This window comes from Plectropomus leopardus, chromosome 17 (genome assembly GCF_008729295.1).
Source record: "Plectropomus leopardus isolate mb chromosome 17, YSFRI_Pleo_2.0, whole genome shotgun sequence".
NCBI lineage: Eukaryota > Metazoa > Chordata > Actinopteri > Perciformes > Serranidae > Plectropomus > Plectropomus leopardus.
The window spans coordinates 13985925-14008909 of record NC_056479.1 but is presented as its reverse complement, the minus strand read 5'-3'; the positions used below and the strand labels follow the sequence as shown (position 1 = coordinate 14008909).

The 22985-nt window shown below is 39.9% G+C and overlaps 2 protein-coding genes, 1 long non-coding RNA gene and 1 pseudogene across 3 annotated transcripts in view; 3 read left to right on the top strand and 1 right to left on the bottom strand.

The window, feature by feature from the left end:
• Positions 1–9678, bottom strand: part of aatka (apoptosis-associated tyrosine kinase a) — a 38288-nt gene extending 28610 nt beyond the window's left edge. The window contains exons 1-2 of the mRNA XM_042505888.1: positions 9339–9678; positions 9117–9231 (exon numbers count right to left, since the gene is read on the bottom strand). Of these exons, the coding sequence (XP_042361822.1) occupies positions 9117–9198 (82 nt within the window). The 5' untranslated portion in view covers positions 9199–9231; positions 9339–9678. The remainder of the gene's footprint in view (positions 1–9116; positions 9232–9338) is intronic.
• Positions 9679–12349: 2671 nt separating this feature from the next.
• LOC121956813 (immunoglobulin lambda-1 light chain-like) lies at positions 12350–16042 on the top strand. The gene is made up of 4 exons (XM_042505206.1): positions 12350–12439; positions 12532–12857; positions 14689–14722; positions 15527–16042. The coding sequence occupies exons 1-4, from the start codon at positions 12400–12402 to the stop codon at positions 15856–15858; spliced, it is 732 nt and encodes a 243-aa protein (XP_042361140.1). The 5' UTR covers positions 12350–12399; the 3' UTR covers positions 15859–16042.
• Positions 13675–14139, top strand: LOC121956814. The gene is made up of 2 exons (XR_006106718.1): positions 13675–13956; positions 14042–14139. It is a non-coding gene; the product is annotated as an uncharacterized LOC121956814 (long non-coding RNA).
• A 750-nt stretch (positions 16043–16792) lies between the features above and the next one.
• On the top strand, positions 16793–21732 carry LOC121956812 (annotated as a pseudogene).
• The last annotated feature ends 1253 nt before the right edge of the window (positions 21733–22985 follow it).

Below are 22985 nucleotides of genomic sequence, written 5' to 3'. Positions count from 1 at the left end.
AGTAAGAAGCAGAAAGAGGTAAGGAATGCTCAGTTCAGTGATGTGTGTGTATTCATGCGTATGTATATGTACAAGATGAGAATGTAGTGTGTTAAGCACAGTCACTGAGCTTTTCATGGTAGATCATAAATAAAGCATGTACCAGTGAGGCAGGGGCTTCTGTTGCTGTGCAGCTGTAGCAGGCAGCTGAAGAAATTGAATGTCAGGTCTACAGCTGCTGGGATATTTACTACGTGTAGAACCTGGTATACACGATAGAGCTCATCGTGCATTCAACAAATCTGCTCCAAATGGACACGAGTAGGAGAGGGGTAGAACAAACTGTGCAAAGATGGCTTTAGAGAGGAAACAGGGTTTTTATTCGAGTCAGGGTGAGGTACGTTAAAATGCCTCCCACACTCGTATCAAGGCCAGAGCTGAGCCATGTGTTTGCATTCATACTCAAGCATGAGAACAAGAACCAACACAAAAAGGCCAGTCAAGGTGTTGCACTGGGCTGCATAGGATAACTTCGGAGTTTCCGTGGTAACTGAGAGCATGAAGGCTAGCTTGAACACACCACAGAAAAATGTTTTGACATGTAGAACATAAGTGTGTCTCCCTGTACAACGCTGCATCTCCCCTCTTTCTCTTTCTTGCTGATGTGGTTGCTATGCATGCACAAATGCACACACACCACTTCTTGTTTTTGACCAAGAGACCAAGTAATGACAGTGCTGCAGGGTGGGCAGTGTGCCAAACTACACACCACTGCAATCAAATTGTCTTGAGAACAAGTGAGAGGGAGACAAAGAGTGGAGAAAAGAGAGGGTGAGATACAGTTAAGACTGCAGTTAGTATTCAACAGATTGGATACGAATGGGGACATACATTATGAAGCTATTGTGTTATGTAAAAGTCTCCATTTGATGTGTGGTCAGTGGCCACAGACAGAGTTTTTTGTTCATTAGGACTGCTACATTGGCTAGAAACACGTCCAGGTGGTACTAATGACCAAGCTGCATGGAATATAAACTGCAAAAAGACTGTGGGAAGTCTAGAGTCACTGTATGCAACAGAAGGCTAACTCCTGCCATTGTCCAACCACTTAACTACCCCTCCACCTCCCCTGAATGCTTCCTAATGGGTAAACATAACACAGAAAGAGAGCAGAGAGAGCCCCAAATCTCTCTGAGCATGCGTTTAAATTCAGGACAGTGCTGCAGGGGCAAACAAGCTCCTCCATCTGCCCTGCCTGGCCTGCACCAAGTGGCTTCCAACAAAAACACACACTACTCTGACACACATGAACACAAGTGATGTAGGAAGAATGGCGGAGAAGTGCTGGGAGACAGTAGACAAGATAGATAGAGACAGGAGAGGAGTGTGACCTTTAAGTCTAGATTTACAGGTCAGTCCAGTGGTAGCAGGCAGTTAGTCTGAAGCAAAGAATTTACATACAGTACTGCAGCCCCTGCAGAATGTTGCAAAATGGCGATAACAAAATGAACCCAAATTCAACCAATCCCTGTGAATTTCACACAATCTTGCAATTTTATCCAAAACAACCACACAACTTTTCTTTAAATATGGCAAATAATCATCACAACAGACCCATGCATAATACCATCAAACTCACTTCCTTGTTACTGGTTGTAAAGATGCAGAAATGTACAACGTGAATGTACAATATGAATGTCTCACATTTACCAATGAATGTTACTGCCAAGACCAGGTAATACCTTAATGTTCTGCACGAGAGCATCATGTAAACTGTTTTGCACCATGTGTGCAAAAACCACTTTCCAAGTAAAACTGAAGAACAGCTAAAACAGATGGAAAAAAGACAAGACAAATCAGCAAGATAGAGCTCATGCAGTGTTTCCCGCAGAAATAAATTCTTTGTGTGGTGGTAGCTTACAGAACGGGTGGAAGTTGAGGTGCACCGATACCTCAACTCCTGAATTTGCATTACAGTAATTAAGGAACAAACCAATCATAATCATAACTTCCTCTCTCAACCAGTTTGTGGTCGGATTGGTCAGAGCTGATCATAACAGCTCAATAGAGTAGAGGAGCAGTTGCTGCAGAGGCAAATGAAAGTAAACTTTCTTTTGCTGGTTAGACCCAGTACTGGACCACAGGGTACGCGGTTTACATTGGAACACTGCTAGTTTCATCGTAAGTAGAACTATAATAACCAACAGTTAAGTTTCATTTTCAGTACACTTGGTGCTCTGCTGCTCCATCTGTGCCCAGAGTACGCTCTGCCATGAGAGACACAGAGAGAGAGAGAGAGAGAGAATTAAGTGGTGTTAGACCAAACATGCATGTTTAGTAGTAATCTTGGTGTAGTTGAAATCACAAACTCAGAACACTACGGATTTAACCTAAGTGGAACAAGTTGCCTTCTGTGTTTCAGGAATAACACACACAAAAAAAAATTGCACAGCATGAATTGCAGTAAAATCCGCCGTAAAGTCAGGCATTTTAGGCCATGACAATCCTCCTAATAAAGCATGTGAAATCCTGGAGGGACTGAGTATATAAATCAACATACACTCACATGCATAACAGTTGCTGGATGAGGTGCGCCCTACAACAAAACAATGAAAACAATCAGCTCACAGATTCAGGTAACTGAAAGAGAGCTGTCTTCCTGTATACATGCCAAGCTAAACATTGATTCTCCACTCCTTTTGTGCATGTGTAAATAGAATGCATAAAGACAATCGCTATGGATCAATGGCTGGCTCAAGTGGCTAGCTCATCTTTGGTGTCAAGATGTAATTTGAGCTCCTGTTTTAAAAGACTTGTTCTATATGTATCAGCGTCTAGGGATGCAGAATGGCAAGAGCTAGCCCTTCTCTTTAGCCTGCTGCACTGAAGGAGAAGTGAGCTGTGCTCTGACATAGCCCGGCTTCCCAGGAGAGAAAGATGTCCGACAGCAACCCTCTGTTAGAGGCTGCAGGAGGAGAGAGGGGAGAGATCAGAGTTGGGACAGAGGGAGGGACAGAAAATGTTTAGGAGAAAGGAGGAGGGGAGCAAAAGTAGAGAGCAGAAAGCATAAGACTGTGATGAGGGAGGGTTGAACATAGAGAGGTGCAGAGGAGGAAGCACTCTGCAAACACGCTCACACACACACACACACAGATCGGTCTCTAGTCGACAGAAAAAGGAGCAGCATGACACGATTAATGGCAGGGTACTGAATCCTCCACCCATTTACATCCTCTCTGCCATTCTCTCGTCATGCTCTCTGTGAATGACTGCAGATGGCAGAGGGATGCGCTGGCCTGCAGAGAGCCATGATAACTGTCATTAGCTGGGAGTGAGAGCCCAGGAGGACCACCATGGATCAGCATTACAGGCCTGTCATGTCCGTCCCTTGACAGCCCCAGCAAGGGCACACTGATGGAAAGAAAGTATCTAACCATCAACTCTGTCTCTAATGGACAGACATTCTGAATTAATTTCAAAGACAGACTAACTTCACAACCAGGGCATGTGAAGGTGTAGTGTTTAACATCAATAATTCATTTATTTGAGATATTATTTTAATTCATGTCTCAGATCATTGAAGAGGAGACGTGCATCTGTTCTGCATTTTGCAGTGTGGGCTGTTGGGTCAAATTATGATGGAAATGTGCTGAACTGGGTGATTATTATACAGCACAAAAAGAATCAGAGCAACTGTTTCTTCTGCACAAACGGAACAAAAGCTGCTCAGTTTATCACACGGGAAAACACACAGCTGAGCGAATGAATGGAATGAAAATATGTTTATCCCCTTGAGTCAAGTAGAGGAGGAAACTTGACTGAGGATTCAGAGATCCTTTTTGCAACAGGAAGCAACACAGTTTATAGGAAATGTAAATCTGGCGGGACCAGCACTAACAATTCTTTGAGAAAGGCATTAACAATCTTTTTAAACCCTGGTAAAATACGAATTTAACAGTGACAGGGAAATGTTACACACTGCAAAATTAACATACCAGATCAACCTCTTGTAAGAAAACATGTTTTCATGTACTAGCATAGGTTTTGCTATTATATATACACCAGAGGAAATGGACAAGTAACACTGGGAAAGCAAAAACAGATAAAAAGAAGTTTTGATGGAGTCAATTAAATTAGTGGCTATGGTTTTAAATGTGACTTCAAGTGTCTTACTATTCAGCTGCTATCACAATATTCAATTTATTTCAATACCAGCATATAAGGATATTTAGTTACCAAAATCACATGGTAAAAAAATGAAACTTTTGATTATCCCAATGGGCCTATAGCCTTGTTTGTGTTTTCCTTGTTTGTGTTCAGCAAACTGTTGAAATTTTTTTAGCAAATATTTGGACATGAGTGGTGAACTTCCTCATCATTCGGTGACATGGACAGATGATAAATACTGTATTTCAGTAGCTATAACAAGCTATAACAACTCCTAGTTTAACAAAAATAAAGGTAATATGTTTCATTTCAATACTTGGGGGAACACATATAAAAATAAGGGTTTTGGAGTACTTCGCCAGAAAATTTGAGCGTAAAACACTGTCTAGTGAACATATATGCACCACTTTGTGCTTTTCTTTGTCAATTTATGGCATGGGGGTCTAATGCACATTCTTAATACTGAGGACAATATGTCGGTGCTGTGTCCCCCATGAAATTTACACCTATGACAATTAGTTCAGAGTCTATTCCAAGTCCCCCTTCAGCACATTTTAAGTACATAAAAATACTCTGCTGTAATATTTTGTTAGACATGGTTTTCCCATGTAAAAAGCAGAAAAAAAATTATGAAAGGAGTTCTGACTGGAAGCCCAACTGCTCTTTCACCCTCATTAAGAAACTCTGGATCCCGTCTCGCGCTTCATTCGCCATCGCTGCTTAGGCTTGTTTGAAAGGTGAAAAACAAGTGCACATCAAGATGGCTAGCCTTAGTGTCAGAGAAAACATTGGAGAGATTCAGCCGTACATGTCTGAGCTTCAGGCAGACACAGACGAGGAGTCTGTTAGCATCAAAATCAGCAACTAGCAAGCAGATCAGAATGGTAAGTGTAGGTACCATCTTTAATTTGTTTAAGCTGTTTTGTTAGCTTCTTAGCTTGTCACTCGCAGTGGCTGACTCAGGGTTGGTCGTTGTGAAACATACAATAATATCTTTATCGATGTTACTGTGTGTTCTCATTGTCACATTCCGTGATTATCGTTTCAGGTTTCTTTGGGTGTCAAAGTCTGTTCCTTTGTCAACATGTGTTTCCCATATTAGACAGCGTTTGGAATTCAAATATGTGACACATCTAATCTGGGTTGCCTGGCTTGCCTTTGAATCTCAGATTTTAGGGAAGCCCGCAGATATCAGTCACTTGAGTAGAGGAATGTGAAAACATTTCTCTAGTGACAAAGGATGTATAAGTCAGTATAATCGAGGTCGGACATTTTAGGGGGCATAAACATGAGAGAAACACATTTTAGTGGAGGGGAACTTCAAAATGTTCAGTTAATATTTTGATATTGGCTTAGCAGTAATCTAAAGTACATAAAGGCTGAAATAATATACCTTTTCAAAGTATTATGTATGAGTAAAGCATTTCCACACAGACCTGACAGCTCTGCACACACACCCTAGGAAGGAGTTAATGGGCCCTGCATGTTTTTAGGCCTCTGGCTGATGAACATAAATGAAATGCATGTGCAAACCATATGCGGACAAAGAAATATGCACTTGGAATGACATTTCAGCCCCGAGTCTCATGATGCAGACAAAGGCAGTGTGTGTGTGTGTGTGTGTACATTTGTGTGGAGATGTGTGTATCTCTGACTGTGTGGAGAAAAACAAACATACCTGAGCAAAATAAGTTAGTGAAGTTATGCTGGCTGCCATGCACTCATTATTCCTCCCTTCTGGTTTCCTGATGCCATTGTTAAGCATACACTCCCACTATGACAAACATGCGGTGAATTCACAGTCGCACTTTTCACCCAAATGTCTCCTACCTGTCCAGCCAATTTCATGTATGCTGCTTTTCCCTCCTGACATTTTCTCACCACCATAAAACCTCCCTAAAATCATTCCACCACACCTCAGCCTTGCTTCATAACAGCAAACGTCTCCACTTTCACTATGTGACGATACTGCTAAATGACTCTCAGTGTGCTCTTGCATTTTAATACCACAAAAAGAAAGGATACTTGGCAATGAACTAAATACTGCATCAAACCTATTAAGTATGCAATTGCACACACTCATACATGGGCCTTCAACCAGTATAACACCAAGAAAACTCACATCCCCCACATCATCACACAGAGAGCACATAGAGGAGACAGAGATGGTTCCCCTTGACTGCTTAAATCCACTTCATTCTTATTCTAGTTCCCCCAGAGGCTGACTTATGTAACTAAAGTGCTCGGTTACACATGGAGAGATGAATAATCAAACAGTCAGCGGTGGCTGGCTTGTAGTGACCGAGTCAGTGGGAGGAGCTCGGAGATAAAGTCAAGACTCCATTTTTAACGTCTTTCCTCTCTTGGTAATAGCCCGCAGTGGTGTGTCCGTGTGCACTGGAGGGCACGTGTAAAGCTGTTCCTGCATGTGGTATGTGCATTATGCATTAAGCTGTAAGTGTGTGCTGTTTGGCGTCTATACCGAACACCGCCGTCAGTAATGTGAACACTGGCTACGACTGCCACCTCCAGGCTCCAGAGGAGACTGCTGAAAGACAGTCTCCCACAGTTGCTGCATTGTCAGCTTGTTGGTGTATCAGTGCTGCCTTCCAGGTCAGTCTGTCTTCTGTTTGCCCTGACGGGAAAGCGATGCATATTAATTCTGTTCGCAGCCAGCTTTTCAAATAGCTACCCTTCACACGCACACATCTGCCCCATCTCTTGAAGGGAGAGCTCTCCGAGGTGCTGAAGCAGTAGTAAGCCAGGTGCAAGCTGCACTTGTCACTGGTGCAGAATGCCACACATACACAACTTTTCGCCGGCTGCACACAAACCAAGCCCCAGCTTGTGCGGGCCAATGTTGTCTGGAGATCGAAAATCCTGCTATGTTATGTGTTAGTCCATGCTGATGGCTTATATAATGCCATGCAGTGTGACGACTGACCTGCTCAGATAGTTGTTTTCCTCTCTATATGTGTGTTTGCACAAAAGTGGTTGTTTGTGTGAGTGCATGCAGAGGTAGAGAGCACCATATTTTCACACAGCCTCGGGGTGTAGGGAGGAAGTGCAGCTGTGGAAGGCGGCTTGAGCGGAGCTACAGTTCAAACGTTGGCTTTTGTGTTTTTAAATGTATGTTTTATTAATCTACACCTCAGCCTCATGGACAGCACATCTGATTGAATGCTGTGTGTCCCTCCCCTTTAAGGGATTCTAGCGCTCCTCTGTCTTTAGCACCGGCCATGAAAATGACTGGCTCCTCCTCACACGCCCCCCTTCATTGCCTAGGCAACATTGATTTTCAGCGGAATAGGACCGCTAGTAAGGTGCCACTGTAATGAGAAATGTAGATCATTATGACAGGGGAGTGACAATCCAGACCCCGTCCTCTACATTAGCTGCATGCAAGCTACATGTAAATGCACACTCATGCCTCACACTCCTCCTAAAAATAACCTATCCCAGTGCATGTGCTGATTCCACCCTGACCTGTCACTGAGGCTAGTCACTCAGCTACATCAGCTGGAGAAAAAATATATGAATGTTTCACTGCAAATTCCTGAGGGAGAAATTTTCAAAGAATCCTCCAGGAGCAAAATAAAAGACAATTAAATTAGAAGATGCCCCAGAAGAGCTGCAGTTAGTAGACATTTTACCCATAATTCACCTGGGAACCATTTATCTTTCTTCAAATTAAAAGATTGCACTCCTCCGGTGGGTTTGTATCATATTTCACTGCACAGAGCCAGGGATAGCCAGCTCAGCACCCACTACACATCCCACACCAAGACAAGCTTTTGTCATGATTTCCCAAATATCTAAACACTAAAGCACTCTGTGTTTGTCTTTTTAGCACAGAGGAGAATATTATCTGGGACAGGTCAGTCATTATTTATGAACAAATCCTTTAAAGCTGTGATGTTACATCAATATCTTGTATTATCAGTGTTCTGGAGATTTATTTACTAATCTGACTTTTCTATTCAATTTTGCATCTGAAAATGCTCTGTGATGGTAAAAGCATCCATTCCGAAAATGAAAATGTACTCTCATCACTTGTCCTCATATGGTGCTTTACAGAATAAAACTGTATGTTTGTTTACAGTCAAACAATGTTATTTTAAGCACAGAAACTTCCTCAATGTCCACATGAAAATCCCTTTTAATGTCACATTCTGAGACGAGCTGCAAAGAATGAGAGCTGGGGAGGCATGTGAGGTGGTATAAATTGACAGTGATCCACTGAGCCTGTGCATTTTGGGGAGGACAGATAGGGCCTGAAACTTGAGAGTCACCGGACTCACTGTCATTTGTATGCTCAGCACACTGCGCTCAGTGCAGTGAGGACTCTCTCAGTCCTGTTTACACTTGCACACGGTTATTTATTCTGCTCTAATTCAAGCCCTCGCATGGGACAGCCATGACTTCCTGCTCGGTGGTCCCGTAGCACTGCAGTAGCACCTGGGCTCTCCTTTCCATCACCCAGACACCCCAGGGGGATGATCAAACACTGCATCTGAAGAGGCACCGAGAACCGCAACCTCGAGCAGTAGCCATACACCTCTGTCAGCAGGTCACCTCTGTAATGTTAGCACACACACACCCTGATCATAGCGCATAATACACACATGCACACACTCAGCTGCAGGGACATATGTGTAGGACTATGCAGAATCTGTGCAAGCACAACTTTTAACCCTCTTGTCACCAAGCTGGAAGAGACCGACTAAATGTAAAACATCCATACCTGAGCTCATCTTTTGATGTTTAAGGTCACTGTGATGATGATGATGATGATGATAATGTTATGACAATGAAGAAAACGCTTTTTATCATGATATAGCACCGAGACACAGTGTATGGCCTCGTATCATACACCAGATTCAGAGATCACTCAGCTTGATCATGAGGAAATCACAAACAGCAAATGGTCAAATGCTCTCACCCAAGCCAATCATCAGTTTGACCCTTACCTGTATCAAAGTGGGAACTGAAGGCAAAACTGGGATTGAAAAACGCCGAAGACATGACAATCACATGTAGGGCACAGATCATCCTCCTCGTTGCGTTGCAGAGGACAGCAAAAGCCTAAACACACAAAAAAGGGTCAAGAATTAATTTCCAGACCCAGGTGCGTTTGAGATTCAAGTAACCTGCAATAAAGCGGTAATGCGCAGCATTTTATTCCATCACACCTCACAGAGAGCCCCCCGAAAATCCTGCTCCACCTTCAGCTCGAACAGATTTGGAGACAGATGTTGACTGTCAATTCCATTTCACCACATCTTTCTGTTTACTTGCTTGACAAAAAAATCCCGTGTCGCGCTGTCTTTCATTTGACTGCTATTCTGGACAGGTTTGGTGTACCTACTCGATCATAATTTCAGACACTGCAAAACCTTGACAGCTCCAAACATTTGGTAATCTCCCATTTGTGTTCCTTTCAGAATAAGGTTGCTTCTTGTCCCGTGCAGTATGTGACATGCCGTTTTAAAGGAGAGCAGCTGGTTCTGTTTCTTAAAAACATGCGTCGGTCTGCTATGCGCATTTGGGTTTCAGCTTCGGTACAGAAAGAATGAGCGACATCTTGCACCAGTGTCAAATGACACAAAGTGTACAAGAACCTCCGGTGACAGCTTTCAAAATAAAACGCAGTTACGCACGAGAAGACTGCGGTTTGTCTTTTATTTTGTAGACAAAATCCCGTAGTGCCCCTGCTTTCTGTGTCACACTTGACGCAGCCATTTCTACAGGAATCCTGGCTGGTGAGCGTGCGTGCGCGCGTGCCTAGACGATATCTTTTTGTTACCTCATAATAAGCTTGTGTTATTCCGAATAGAAACAAAGAGTTTTACTTAATGTCGTACACAGGTTCTACTCTGTTAAATCATCTTCCCCCAAATTAAAACAACAGACGCACTTTTCTAACTGTCAAGGAGAAAAAAAACTACTGAACATGTTTTGTAATTGTTATGATTTACAAAGATACTTTCCAATACTTTAAAAAAAAAATGTCCCCCCGACAAAATTAAATATTGCCTTTTACTCATCTTTTTAACCTTACCATTTCTCATCTGATGAAAAGCACGTAATTTATTTGATTATGATCTTTAGCAAAACATCATAGCCTATACATAAATGATTTGGCTATATATATATATGTGTGTGTGTGTGTGTGTGTTTAGAGACACTGGATGTAAAATATAGGCTCTTTGACAACAATTGCAATTTAAAACTTTGGTATTTTAAATAGCAAAAACGATTAGATTTAGACACTTTAATTACATCTTTTAGCAGACCCTGGAGATCTGTATTTTTGTTTAGTTTCCTTATTTCCTCTAAATTTGATCTATTATGCAATTGAATTTATTTATTTTTTATTTTTTTGTTAAACAACCTCTATTTGGAGAAATGTGAATGTGTATATATAATGAATGTGTCAATGAAGTTTGACGACTTTGGGGAAAAAACAAAATAAAATACAGCTCATGCTTTTACTAAAAATGGAAGCAATCGGGCACTATCATACCTCCTGTGCGGACATCCCAGCAGGTCTGTCCAACCCAACAGGCGAAGAAGGACACGCAAGACCGGGCTCCAAGCCCACAGACGGTTGCTCGTAAAGACAGCGTGACTGCGTTCAGGGAATCGGGGCCAGTAAAAGAGTCTGCTGAGTTTCTCATGGCCAAATTGGTCGGTCGCTGTTAAATAACAACGGGAGCAGGGTTGACGATCACAGATGGAGAGTTTAAAGCACATTATCGACACGCAGTGTGAAGGTATGTAAGAGACATGCAGGTTGACAACAGTGCAGGAACGCCATCATTGGTCACGTGAGTGAAAGGCGGGGAATTTGAACACGGCGACTAGTGGACAGGTAAGGAAAGACAGGAAGCACAGGAAAAAAAGGGGAGTTTACTGTCATTTTTTCATCATAGCTGGAAATGTGAAAAATTAAGTGGTGAGAAAAAGATAACTGACTCCAACATTATGATTTGTGCAGCATTTCCGAAATTATATCTGCTGCATCAGACAGTGTGCATAATTTTGCACTCCACATATTTACTGTATGTGCATATTTTAAGAGATTTAGAGACTGGATGCATTAATTTGCACGTTTGAGTGCAAACACATGTTGCTTTTGCTGTGTCCAACTGACTTGGCCTATTCCTCTGAATCATGTTGGTGCTGAGGGCTGTAATAACTTGAAATATAGATTTTGCAATAATGTATATAGTCTATAGTGTATTATATATGTTACAGTAGATTAATGCAAACCAACCTATTTGTCAATTATTAAAATTGACTCCACATGCACAGACCCTAGATATCTTGGAACATATATGGATTCTTTACACATAGCTTTGAACTATAGGCCGCCAAAGTTAGCATTACTACAATGTATTTAAACATAAAATAAAATCTCTCTCTCTCTCTCTCTCTCTCTCACACACACACACACACACACACACACACACACACACACACAAACACACAAACACACTGGCACACTGATGTTTCCTATAGGCCCTCTGCTGGTCGTCAGCATTAAAACAGACAAAGTGGCAAAGTGCCAACACAATCTCTCAAGCATCAAAGTAAAAATTTCCCAAAAACTAATTACTAGACATTGTGTATGCTACATACCCTTCAACAAAATGCCTAGTCTTTAAGATGCTATTTACATGCATGTTGATAGACTGAAAATGTCTTAGTTTGATTTTGTGTGGTTTAAAACCTGATGGCAATAAATAAGGAAGCTACACAGCACAAAGTGTCAGTTGAATGCCCACTAGAGAGCAGCACTGGATAACAACTAGAAAGGCACAGAGGGCATTAACTTTTTAAGGTATTTTCTTTTCTTTTTTTTTTTTTTTACTTTTTCTAAGACACATGCACACAATCGCATGTGCAAAAAAAAAAAAGAGTAGCAACTCTAGATTTCTCACCAGGATGCACCTGCAGGCCAACTGTCTTTATTTAGCTCCATGTAAATTAGAGGTTACAGTTCTCTGTAAAACCGCCCTTGACTGGAAACACACGGGGAAATCACCAGCACTGACAGTAGTGATGAAACATGAGATAAATATGAGAAACCATTAAGACTAAAGCAAAGCTCCTCCTCCTGTCAGTCACTCAGTGTTGTATTAAATTGCTCCTCCAGCACCTCCTCTCCTCATCCTCCAAACTCTCCGATCTGTCAGCAGCCAGCTCACTTTCCAAGTAACAAGACCATTCTGAGCACACACTGACAACATGCTGGGGACGCTCTGCACTCTCATCACTGCTCTAACATGGAAGGAGGCTGACTTACTGCAGCTTTGACCTCATGTTGGATTCATCAGTCTGTGTGTTTCTCTTGACTCCTTGTTGTCTTGTTGTTTCCAGGTGTGAGTGGTGTGACGGTGGTGACACAGAAGCCTCCTGTTGGGACAGTGAGGAAAGGAGAGACAGCCACCATGGACTGTAACCTGGGGACTGTTACTGACGCATCAGCTCGCTGGTATAAACAGACTCCAGGAGGAGTTCCTCAGTTTGTGCTGGTGTTTTATCACAGCTGGAGCTCTCCAACCTATGGCTCTGGTTTCTCTTCTCCCAAGTTTACATCTACTCATCAGTCTACATCAGATTATCGTTTGACCATCAACAATGTGGAGGAGGGAGACTCAGCAGTCTATTACTGCCAAACATGGGACAGCTCTGTTAGTGAGATCGTATCACAGTGATTTACGCAGTGACAAAAACTTCCTGTCTAATACTTCTGCTTTTTGAGTCTCTGATACATCTTGACAAGGGGTGAAGCCATCAGCCAATCATTTCAGTAACTTCCACCATATACATTTAAAATGTTTGTTCAAAAGTTGAAAGCCTTTAATTGGACTCTCATATAAATTATTAGACCTATTTTCATGGCTGTTTTACTTATTTTACAAACACAATATTATCACAATTTAAGTCAAGTCATGTTCTAATACACAGTTAAAAAAAGATCATTGTTGACCATAAAATATTGTGTCTTGATACTCATCACAAAAGATTAGAAAGTTTGCAACAGTTTCTTGTCACATATTTAAGAAATGAATCCCTGTTGAAAGAAACCCTCTGATGCACATACTACTGATGATAATTATACTTACGCTTGCAGTAAATGTAAATTAAGCTGCATTATTTCCACTTCCTTATTGGACACAAAGTTGACCTGGAAGAAAAAAGTAGCAAAAAAAAAAAAAAAAAAAAGTTTGCTATTAGAATGAAGATAAGACCCAACCAATAAAAATGCTACAATGATCTGCTACCATCTAAATTCACAGTGTTTCCAATAAATGAATCACAGGAGTCATTATAAATAAGGAGCATGTGTTGAAACTGAGATGAAAGATATACAGTGATGTTTACTCTCATCTGCTTATTACTGAACACTGTACACAAATATGTTGTGATTTAAAACTGCAAGAAAAAACATAGAGCTGAAAAACAATAACAAGATATCAGCATATCATCATATACATTATATTAATACATTACATTATTTTATGCTAAGGAAACGTCTTTATACCACCCTTGAGATTATGAACACCAATGCAAAGGATGTCATGTGTAAACACAAAACTGTTTGATGACTTAAAAGAGTGGGGAATGTTAAAACTCCTCCTCCTCCTCCACTTCTCCTCTCCTCAGAGTCTTTATAAGCTTCACTCTCTCTTCTCCTCACACTCCAACCCTGCTCACCTCTCAGCTGAACAGTGAGGGACGTTTACATCACACACTGACAACATGCTGGGGACCTCTGCACTCTCATCACTGCTCTGACATGTAAGATATTCTTCTTATTCCTTTTATAGTCCATATTTTCACAAAGAAACCTTTCACTCATGTGTTTTTCTCTGTATGTTGACAGATGTTGATGCAGTCAAAGTGGTGACCCAGACGCCTTCTGTCCATGCAGTTTCTACAGGACAAGAAGTTGTTCTCAAATGCAACATTGAGAGAGATGATGGTTATTATGTCAGTTGGTATAAACAGGTTCCTGGTGAAGCTCCTCAGTTTGTCCTGAGGTTTTATCATTCTCACAGTGCACCAGACAGCTATGGATCAGGATTCTCTTCAGACCGATTCAACTCTAAAGCCTCATCAAACATAGATTACCAGTTCATCATAAAATGCGGACAGAGACAGGAGACTCTGCTGTCTATTACTGTGGGACATGGGACGACTCTGCTAAGGAGTAGCTGTACACAGTGATTCACGCTGTGACAAAAACCTCAGTGAGAAACTCACTACAGATTTTATGAATTCTGACCAACATCAATGCATTTAAATCAGTAAACCTGGAATCACACATGAACTGATACTAAACAAAGTCCTCTATGGAGACAAGAGTGTCAGAACAAATCCTGCAGTGTTTTGGAATATAATCAGACTGATGACGTGAATGAGACGTTGACAGTGAAAGTTGGTCTCAACAGGATGTTTCAGTTCCACTCCCCTCATCACTGAGAGTCAGGAGGTTTTTGTACGGCCATGTGTACAAACTGAATCACTGTGGTATTCGGACAAGGAACCAAGCTGACTGTGACAAGTAAGTCCTTTTTAACTGATCGTAAAACAGGACAGATTTTATTCTTCTGATTCATATTGAGAAAAATAAGAAATTTTCATGTTGCTAATTTTCTGGATATTCAGCATGTTGTTTGATAAAAAAAAAAAAAAAAAAAAAAGACTTTTTTACATCTCCTTTGAGGGCAGACTGTGCATTAGATGGAAAAAAGATCTTATTATCTGACAGTATATTTACAAATAACCCGTCTTTTTTTTTTTTTAATGGTTACGGGTTTATATTGTAAAACAAATTGGTGACATTAATACGATTATGTTTTTTTATTTTCAGCTTACAGCAAGTTTTAACATTTCAAAACCATCTTACATAATCTGCAGAGACTATTTTTATTGTCATTAAAGGTGAATACTAATTTTTAATTTACCCACAAAAATCTTTGTCTGTTTTAAATTATTATTATTTTCTTCAGACAACCCAAAAGAAAAGTTACCACCAATATTCTATCATTTCTAAAAGTGACTGAAATTATTCTCATAAATTTAAACAATTTTTTTGACAAATATTTGGGGATTTTGTTTCAAGATAAAAGTGATACTAAACTAATAAAAATATATCTGTATTTTGATTATTATAATTTGTTTTCAAAGGCAACATGATTCATGTTGTCAGTGATTAGTATTTATTTATTTTCAAATAAAAATGCTTTAAATTTTTTCAGAATTTTTTATATCCTCAACACAACTAATGACTTAATCTGTCACTGTCAAGTTTTGTATTCGTGATTTGACTCCTAGTTATGTCATGAATGTACTTTGTTATTTTCAGGCTCCAGCCTCCCACCTCCTGTCCTGACTGTCTTCTTCCCTCCGTCCAGCGCTGAGCTCCAGTCTAACAAAGCGTCTCTGGTCTGTCTGTCCAGTCAGTCTGTACCTTTTGCAGAAATCACCTGGTTGGCTGCTGGGAGTCCAGTGAGCAGTGGGATCTCTACCAGCACCGCTGTTCAGAAACCAGACCAGACTTTCCAAATCAGCAGCTATCTGGCCATCCAGACGTCAGACTGGAACATGGAGAAGGTTTACACATGTAAAGTGTCTCTGGGCTCCCAGACTTCAGAGAAAAACATCAAAAAGTCAGACTGTCCCACTGAAGAACAGTAGAGGAGCAGAACCACAATTTAACATCTGCTGCTTTACTGTTTGTGCTGTTTGCTCATTATAAGGTTCACATGTAAGAAACGATGTGTCTGCATGCTTGTAATAAACGCTGTGACAGTTAGGTGGAGGTGTTGTATCAGCTTTGCAAATGCTGCATTTTTCAAGACTCACTCATTCAATAAAATGAAATAAAAAAAAAAATCTTGAAATGTTCTTTGTATTTATTTGTTTCTTTGTAAACATATGAAAAATCATTAAATTGGATTCACTTGTTTTGTTTTTCTCCTGATGTTCATCTCACTGAGAATGACAGATAATCAATTAAACAAAGACAACAGACACCTCTTTCACGAATATCCTCCATCAGTGAAGCATCACCTCTCAGCTCCTCCCTCTTGTCTTTGACAGGATGCACCTGCAGGCCTCCTCCCATCATTTATAGCTCCATGTAAATGAAGAGGTCAAGTGTCAGCTCTTTGTAAAATCAGAGGGGGAAATGAAAGTTTCAGTATTAAAATGATTTTACAGCATAGGCAGTTTACCTCAGATGTGCTGAAATAATGTCCATGTGTGCAGAGTCAAAGCTTATATCCTGCAGTGGATTTCTCTTGTTGACTCATGAAAATCTCTGAAGCAAAATTCTTCAAAAAGTGTAACACTTTGATGCCTGAACCTCATCCATTAAAATCCAAATAAAGTAAGAAATTCATAGAAACTGCAGACTTTTTGAAATCCCATTATAGTGTTTTGTAAATCAAAATTTCCATCTATACTGACAATGATAGATACATTTAACACAATTTCCTCCCCAGAAGAGAAGATTTTCAAATGTGATAAACCATGCAGACTGAAGCAAAGCTCCTCCTCCTGTCAGTCACTCTCAGTTTCAGTGTTGTATTAAATTGCTCCTCCAGCACCTCCTCTCCTCATCCTCCAAACTCTCTGATCTGTCAGCAGTTAGCTCACTTTCCAAGTTACAAGACCATTCTGAGCACACACTGACAACATGCTGGGGACGCTCTGCACTCTCATCACTGCTCTAACATGTAAGGAGGCTGACTTACTGCAGCTTTGACCTCATGTTGGATTCATCAGTCTGTGTGTTTCTCTTGACTCCTTGTTGTCTTTTGTTTCCAGGTGTGAGTGGTGTGACGGTGGTGACACAGAAGCCTCCTGTTGTGACAGTGAGGAAAGGAGAGACAGCCACCATGGACTGTAACCTGGGGACTGTTACGAATGATGCATCAGCTTGCTGGTATAAACAGACTCCAGGAGGAGTTCCTAAGTTTGTGCTGGGAGTTTTATCACAGCTGGAGCTCTCCAACCTATGGCTCTGGTTTCTCTTCTCCAAAGTTCACATCTACTCATCAGTCTACATCAGATTATCGTTTGACCATCAACAATGTGGAGGAGGGAGACTCAGCAGTCTATTACTGCCAAACATGGGACAGCTCTGTTAGTGAGCACGTATCACAGTGATTTACGCAGTGACAAAAACCTCCTGTCTAATACTTCTGCTTTTTGAGTCTCTGATACATCTGGACTGGGAGTGAAGCCATCAGCCAATCATTTCAGTAACTTCCACCATATACATTTAAAATGTTTGTTCAAAAGTTGAAAGCCTTTAATTGGACTCTCATATAAATTATTAGACCTATTTTCATGGCTGTTTTACTTAATTTACATCCACAATATTATCACAATTTAAGTCAAGTCATGTTCTAATACACAGCTGAAAAAAGATCATTGTTGACCATAAAATATTGTGTCTTGATACTCATCACAAAAGATTAGAAAGTTTGCAACAGTTTCTTGTCACATATTTAAGAAATGAATCCCTGTTGAAAGAAACCCTCTGATGCACATACTGATGATAATTATACCTTCGCTTGCAGTAAATGTAAATCAGCTACATTATTTCCACTTCCTTATTGGACACAAAGTTGACCTGGAAGAAAAAAGTTGCAGAAAAAATAAAAAATAAAAAAGTTTGTGATTAGAATGAAGATAAAACCCAACCAATAAAAATGCTACAATGATCTGCTACCATCTAAATTCACAGTGTTTCCTATAAATGAATCACAGGAGTCATTATAAATAAGGAGCATGTGTGTTGAAACTGAGATGAAAAAAAACTGTACAGTGATGTTTACTCTCATCCTGCTTATTACTGAACACTGTACACAAATATGTTGTGATTTAAAACTATAAGAAAACATGAAGCTGAAAAACAATAATGAGATATCAGCATATCATCATAGATATTTATATACATACACATGACATTATTTCATGCTAAGGAAACAACTTTATACCACCCTTGAGATTATGAACACCAATGCAAATGATGTCATGTGCAAACACAAAACTGTTTGATGACTTAAAAGAGTGGGGAAATGTTAAAACTCCTCCTCCTCCTCCACTTCTCAGTCTCCTCAGTGTCTTTAAAGCTTCACTCTCTCTTCTCCTCACACTCCAACCCTGCTCACCTCTCAGCTGAACAGTGAGGGACGTTTACACAACACACTGACAACATGCTGGGGACGCTCTGCACTCTCATCACTGCTCTAACATGTAAGGAGGCTGACTTACTGCAGCTTTGACCTCATGTTGGATTCATCAGTCTGTGTGTTTCTCTTGACTCCTTGTCGTCTTGTTGTTTCCAGGTGTGAGTGGTGTGACGGTGGTGACACAGAAGCCTCCTGTTGTGACAGTGAGGAAAGGAGAGACAGCCACCATGGAATGCATTGCTCCTTTAGATGGTGCTCGCTGGTATAAACAGATTCCTGGAGGAGTTCCTCAGTTTGTGCTGGTGTTTGATCACAGCTGGAGCTCTCCTAAGTATGGCTCTGGTTTCTCTTCTCCAAAGTTCACATCTACTCATCAGTCTACATCAGATTATCATTTGATAATCAATAATGTGGAGGAGGGAGATTCAGCAGTTTATTACTGTCATCGATGGGACACTCTGTGAAGGAGGATGTATCACAGTGATTTACAGTGTAACAAAAACCTCCTTACTCATAGTTCCTCCTTCTGAGTCTCCAGCACATTGTGATTCATAAAACCACTATAATGAAACAACGTCCCCCTAAACTTGCTCACGAGGACAACAGGAGGAAAGGGTAGTAGATAATTGTTAGACCTATTTTCATGGCTGTTTTACTTATTTTACAAACAATTCGGAATCCAAAAATTGTAATGTTATATAACCTTTTGATTAACTGCTCACAGAAATGAGTCCTGTGTTTATGTCTCATTGCGATACACACTGCTGTCTTTTTAAACCTAACATTAATCTTAAACTCACTGCAGTTATGCAAAGTGTATTGTTCCTTTTGAGTCAAGTCAGTTTTCTTTTAGAGCATATTATAAACAATAAGTGTTTAATTTCATTACTCATAGGGACAACACACATGAATCAACATTGCTGTTAATGTGCCAGTGTTAGCTAGCTGGTTAATTTTAAGCTGTGGTCCTTTGGTAAGTCATTTTCTGAAACCAATAAAGTGATGAAAAATGAATGACAGAAGACAGAAAGATGACATAAAGACAGTAAAACCATCAACTACATTCTCAGAACAGTGCACACGCCATGCACAACAGGACACAGAAAAATTTATATAATACAGCAATTATATTCACTATTCAGTACATAAGAAGGTAATATCACTAACAACCTTTTTTAGTGCAGACATGCAAAACAGCAATAGGCAGTAAATCATTAATGAAACATAACATTAATCATACCTCACAGAAAATCACGTTTAATGTCCAGCAAACTCCTCCTCCTCCTCCACTTCTCCTCTCCTCAGAGTCTTTATAAGCTTCACTCTCTCTTCTCCTCACACTCCAACCCTGCTCACCTCTCAGCTGGACAGTGAGGGACGTTTACACACACACTGACAACATGCTGGGGACCCTCTGCACTCTCATCACTGCTCTGACATGTAAGATATTCTTCTTATTCCTTTTATAGCCCATATTTTCACAAAGAAACCTTTCACTCATGTGTTTTCTCTGTATGTTGACAGATGTTGATGCAGTCAAAGTGGTGACCCAGACGCCTTCTGTCCATGCAGTTTCTACAGGACAAGAAGTTGTTCTCAAATGCAACATTGAGAGAGATGATAGTAATTATGTCAGTTGGTATAAACAGGTTCCTGGTGAAGCTCCTCAGTTTGTCCTGAGGTTTTATCATTCTGACAGTGAACCAGACAGCTATGGATCAGGATTCTCTTCAGACCGATTCAACTCTAAAGCCTCATCAAACATAGATTACCAGTTCATCATAAAGCAGACAGAGACAGGAGACTCTGCTGTCTATTACTGTGGGACATGGGACGACTCTTCTGCAGCTGTACCACAGTGATTCACACTGTGACAAAAACCTCAGTGAGAAAACTCACTACAGATTTTATGAATTCTGACCAACATCAATGCATATAAATCAGTAAACTTGGAATCACACATGAACTGATACTAAACAAAGTCCTCTATGGAGACAAGAGTGTCAGAAACAAATCCTGCAGTGTTTTGGAATATAATCAGACTGATGACGTGAATGAGACGTTGACAGTGAAAGTTGGTCTCAACAGGATGTTTCAGTTCCTCCCCTCATCACTGAGAGTCAGGAGGTTTTTGTACGGCCATGTGTACAAACTGAATCACTGTGGTATTCGGACAAGGAACCAAGCTGACTGTGACAAGTAAGTCCTTTTTAACTGATCGTAAAACAGGACAGATTTTATTCTTCTGATTCATATTGAGAGAAAATAAGAAATTTTCATGTTGCTAATTTTCTGGATATTCAGCATGTTGTTTGATGAAAAAAATATTGACTTTTTTACATCTCCTTTGAGGGCAGGCTGTGCATTAGATGGAAAAGGAAAGATCGTATTATTTGACAATATATCTGCAAATAACCCCAGGTTTTTTTTTTTTTTTTTAATGTTTACAGATTTAGATTTTAAAACAAATGGTAACATTTAAACATTTATGCTGATTAATTTTCACAGCTTACAGCAAGTTTTAACATTTCAAAACCCTGTTACATAATCTGCAGAGAGTATTTATATTGTCATATCAATGGTGAATACTAATTTTTAATTTACCCCAAAAAATCATTGTCTGTTTGAAATTATTATTATTTTCTTCAGACAACCAAAAGAAAAGTTACCATTGATATTCTTAATTTCTAAAAGTGACTGAAATTATTCTAATAAATTTAAAATCATCTCATTTTTTTTAGACAGGTTTTTTTTTTTTTTTTTTGGATTTGATTTCAAGATAAAAGTGATACCAAACTAATCAAAAATATTTCTGCATTTTCAATCATATAATTTGTTTTCAAAGGCAACATGATTCATTTTTCAGTGATTATTTTTTTTTTTTCAATTAAAAAAATGCTTTAATTTTTCAGCATATTTGTATATCCTCAACCCAACTAATAAATGAATCTGTCACTGTCAAGTTTTGTATTCGTGATTTGACTCCTAGTTATGTCATGAATGTACTTTGTGTATTTTCAGGCTCCAGCCTCCCACCTCCTGTCCTGACCGTCTTCCCTCCGTCCAGCGCTGAGCTCCAGTCCAACAAAGCGTCTCTGGTCTGTCTGTCCAGTCAGTCTGTACCTTTTGCAGAAATCACCTGGTTGGCTGCTGGGAGTCCAGTGAGCAGTGGGATCTCTACCAGCACGCTGTTCAGAAACCAGACCAGACTTTCCAAATCAGCAGCTATCTGGCCATCCAGACGTCAGACTGGAACATGGAGAAGGTTTACACATGTAAAGTGTCTCTGGGCTCCCAGACTTCAGAGAAAAACATCAAAAAGTCAGACTGTCCCGCTGAAGAACAGTAGAGGAGCAGAACCACAATTTAACATCACTGTTAATTACTGATTATTTAGAACAGGAAAATTATAGATATATTTCTATAAATATTTATAATCAAAGACAGAAATAGTTTAACTGGCAATAAAAGCACAACAGAGAGATCAGTATTACTTTGGCTGGTTCATGGCATCTGCAGTAGTTAAAACTTAAGAAAATCAGATCAAAAAAGCAAATGAAACTGGGTATTCATCCTCCATCAGTGAAGCATCACATCTCTACTGCTCCCTCTCATCCCTCCCAGGATGCACCTGCAGGCCTCGTCTCTTATTATAGCTCTATGTAAATGAAGAGGTCAAGTTTCAGCTCTCTTTTTAATAAGAGAGAATTGTCTCTAACTAGAAAAACGCTGATAGTTTAACTTTTAACATGTTGTCAATCATAGACAGGTTACGTCTGATGTGTGTGAATTACACAGTGATTCAAAGTATGACAAAAACCTCCTCATTTATATCTCTAATTTTTTTTTACTTACTTGGAGTGAAGCCAACAGTCAATACTTTGTGTAATTTCCTACTTATACATTTAAATTATGCAATTTCAACACTCTCAACCCTTTTTTACTGGATTCTTACATAAATCTACAAATTTTTCAGGTTTCGATCGTGCCTAATATCCTTGATGAATATGAACAAGTTTTTTCTGCCCCAGCAAAAACTATTGCAGAATGCACATTCTATAATAAACAGACCTGCTATGAAGTATTGTATTTTAGATGTTTGAGACCTTCTTAAGAACCTTGTTGAATGTGGGGATGAGGGAAGCATGTCCTTTAGACTGCATTTTCAGTCTGCCAAAAATGTATCTCCTTTCTGTCATGAACAGAATGAGCTCTAAGTTTCCTTTTTGTGTAGACCATTGCCTTGCTTAACACCTAATAACTGGTAAATTTGGAGAAGTTTCTTCTTTTCCAGCAAAAGTTATAAGGGGATCTGGATATTGTAGATTCTAATTGTGATCACCTGAGGGCAGCCAAGACTCTCATCTTTTGGTAAACGGTAGATTGTACCCCCACCACCACTGCACTAATTGTGAGGGTCTGTTTTCTTATTAATGAGAGGTGAGGGAGTTTTGCAAAATGGGAAGTAACTTCAAATATTTTTAAGCACTGGAGGGACTTTTTTTTTTTTATTATTATTATTTTGTTTAAGAGAGGGACATTCAATTTTAAATGGTCATATTTTGTATATATTTTAATTACCCTAAGAACCCCCAAACCCACCACAAGTGGGTTTGATAG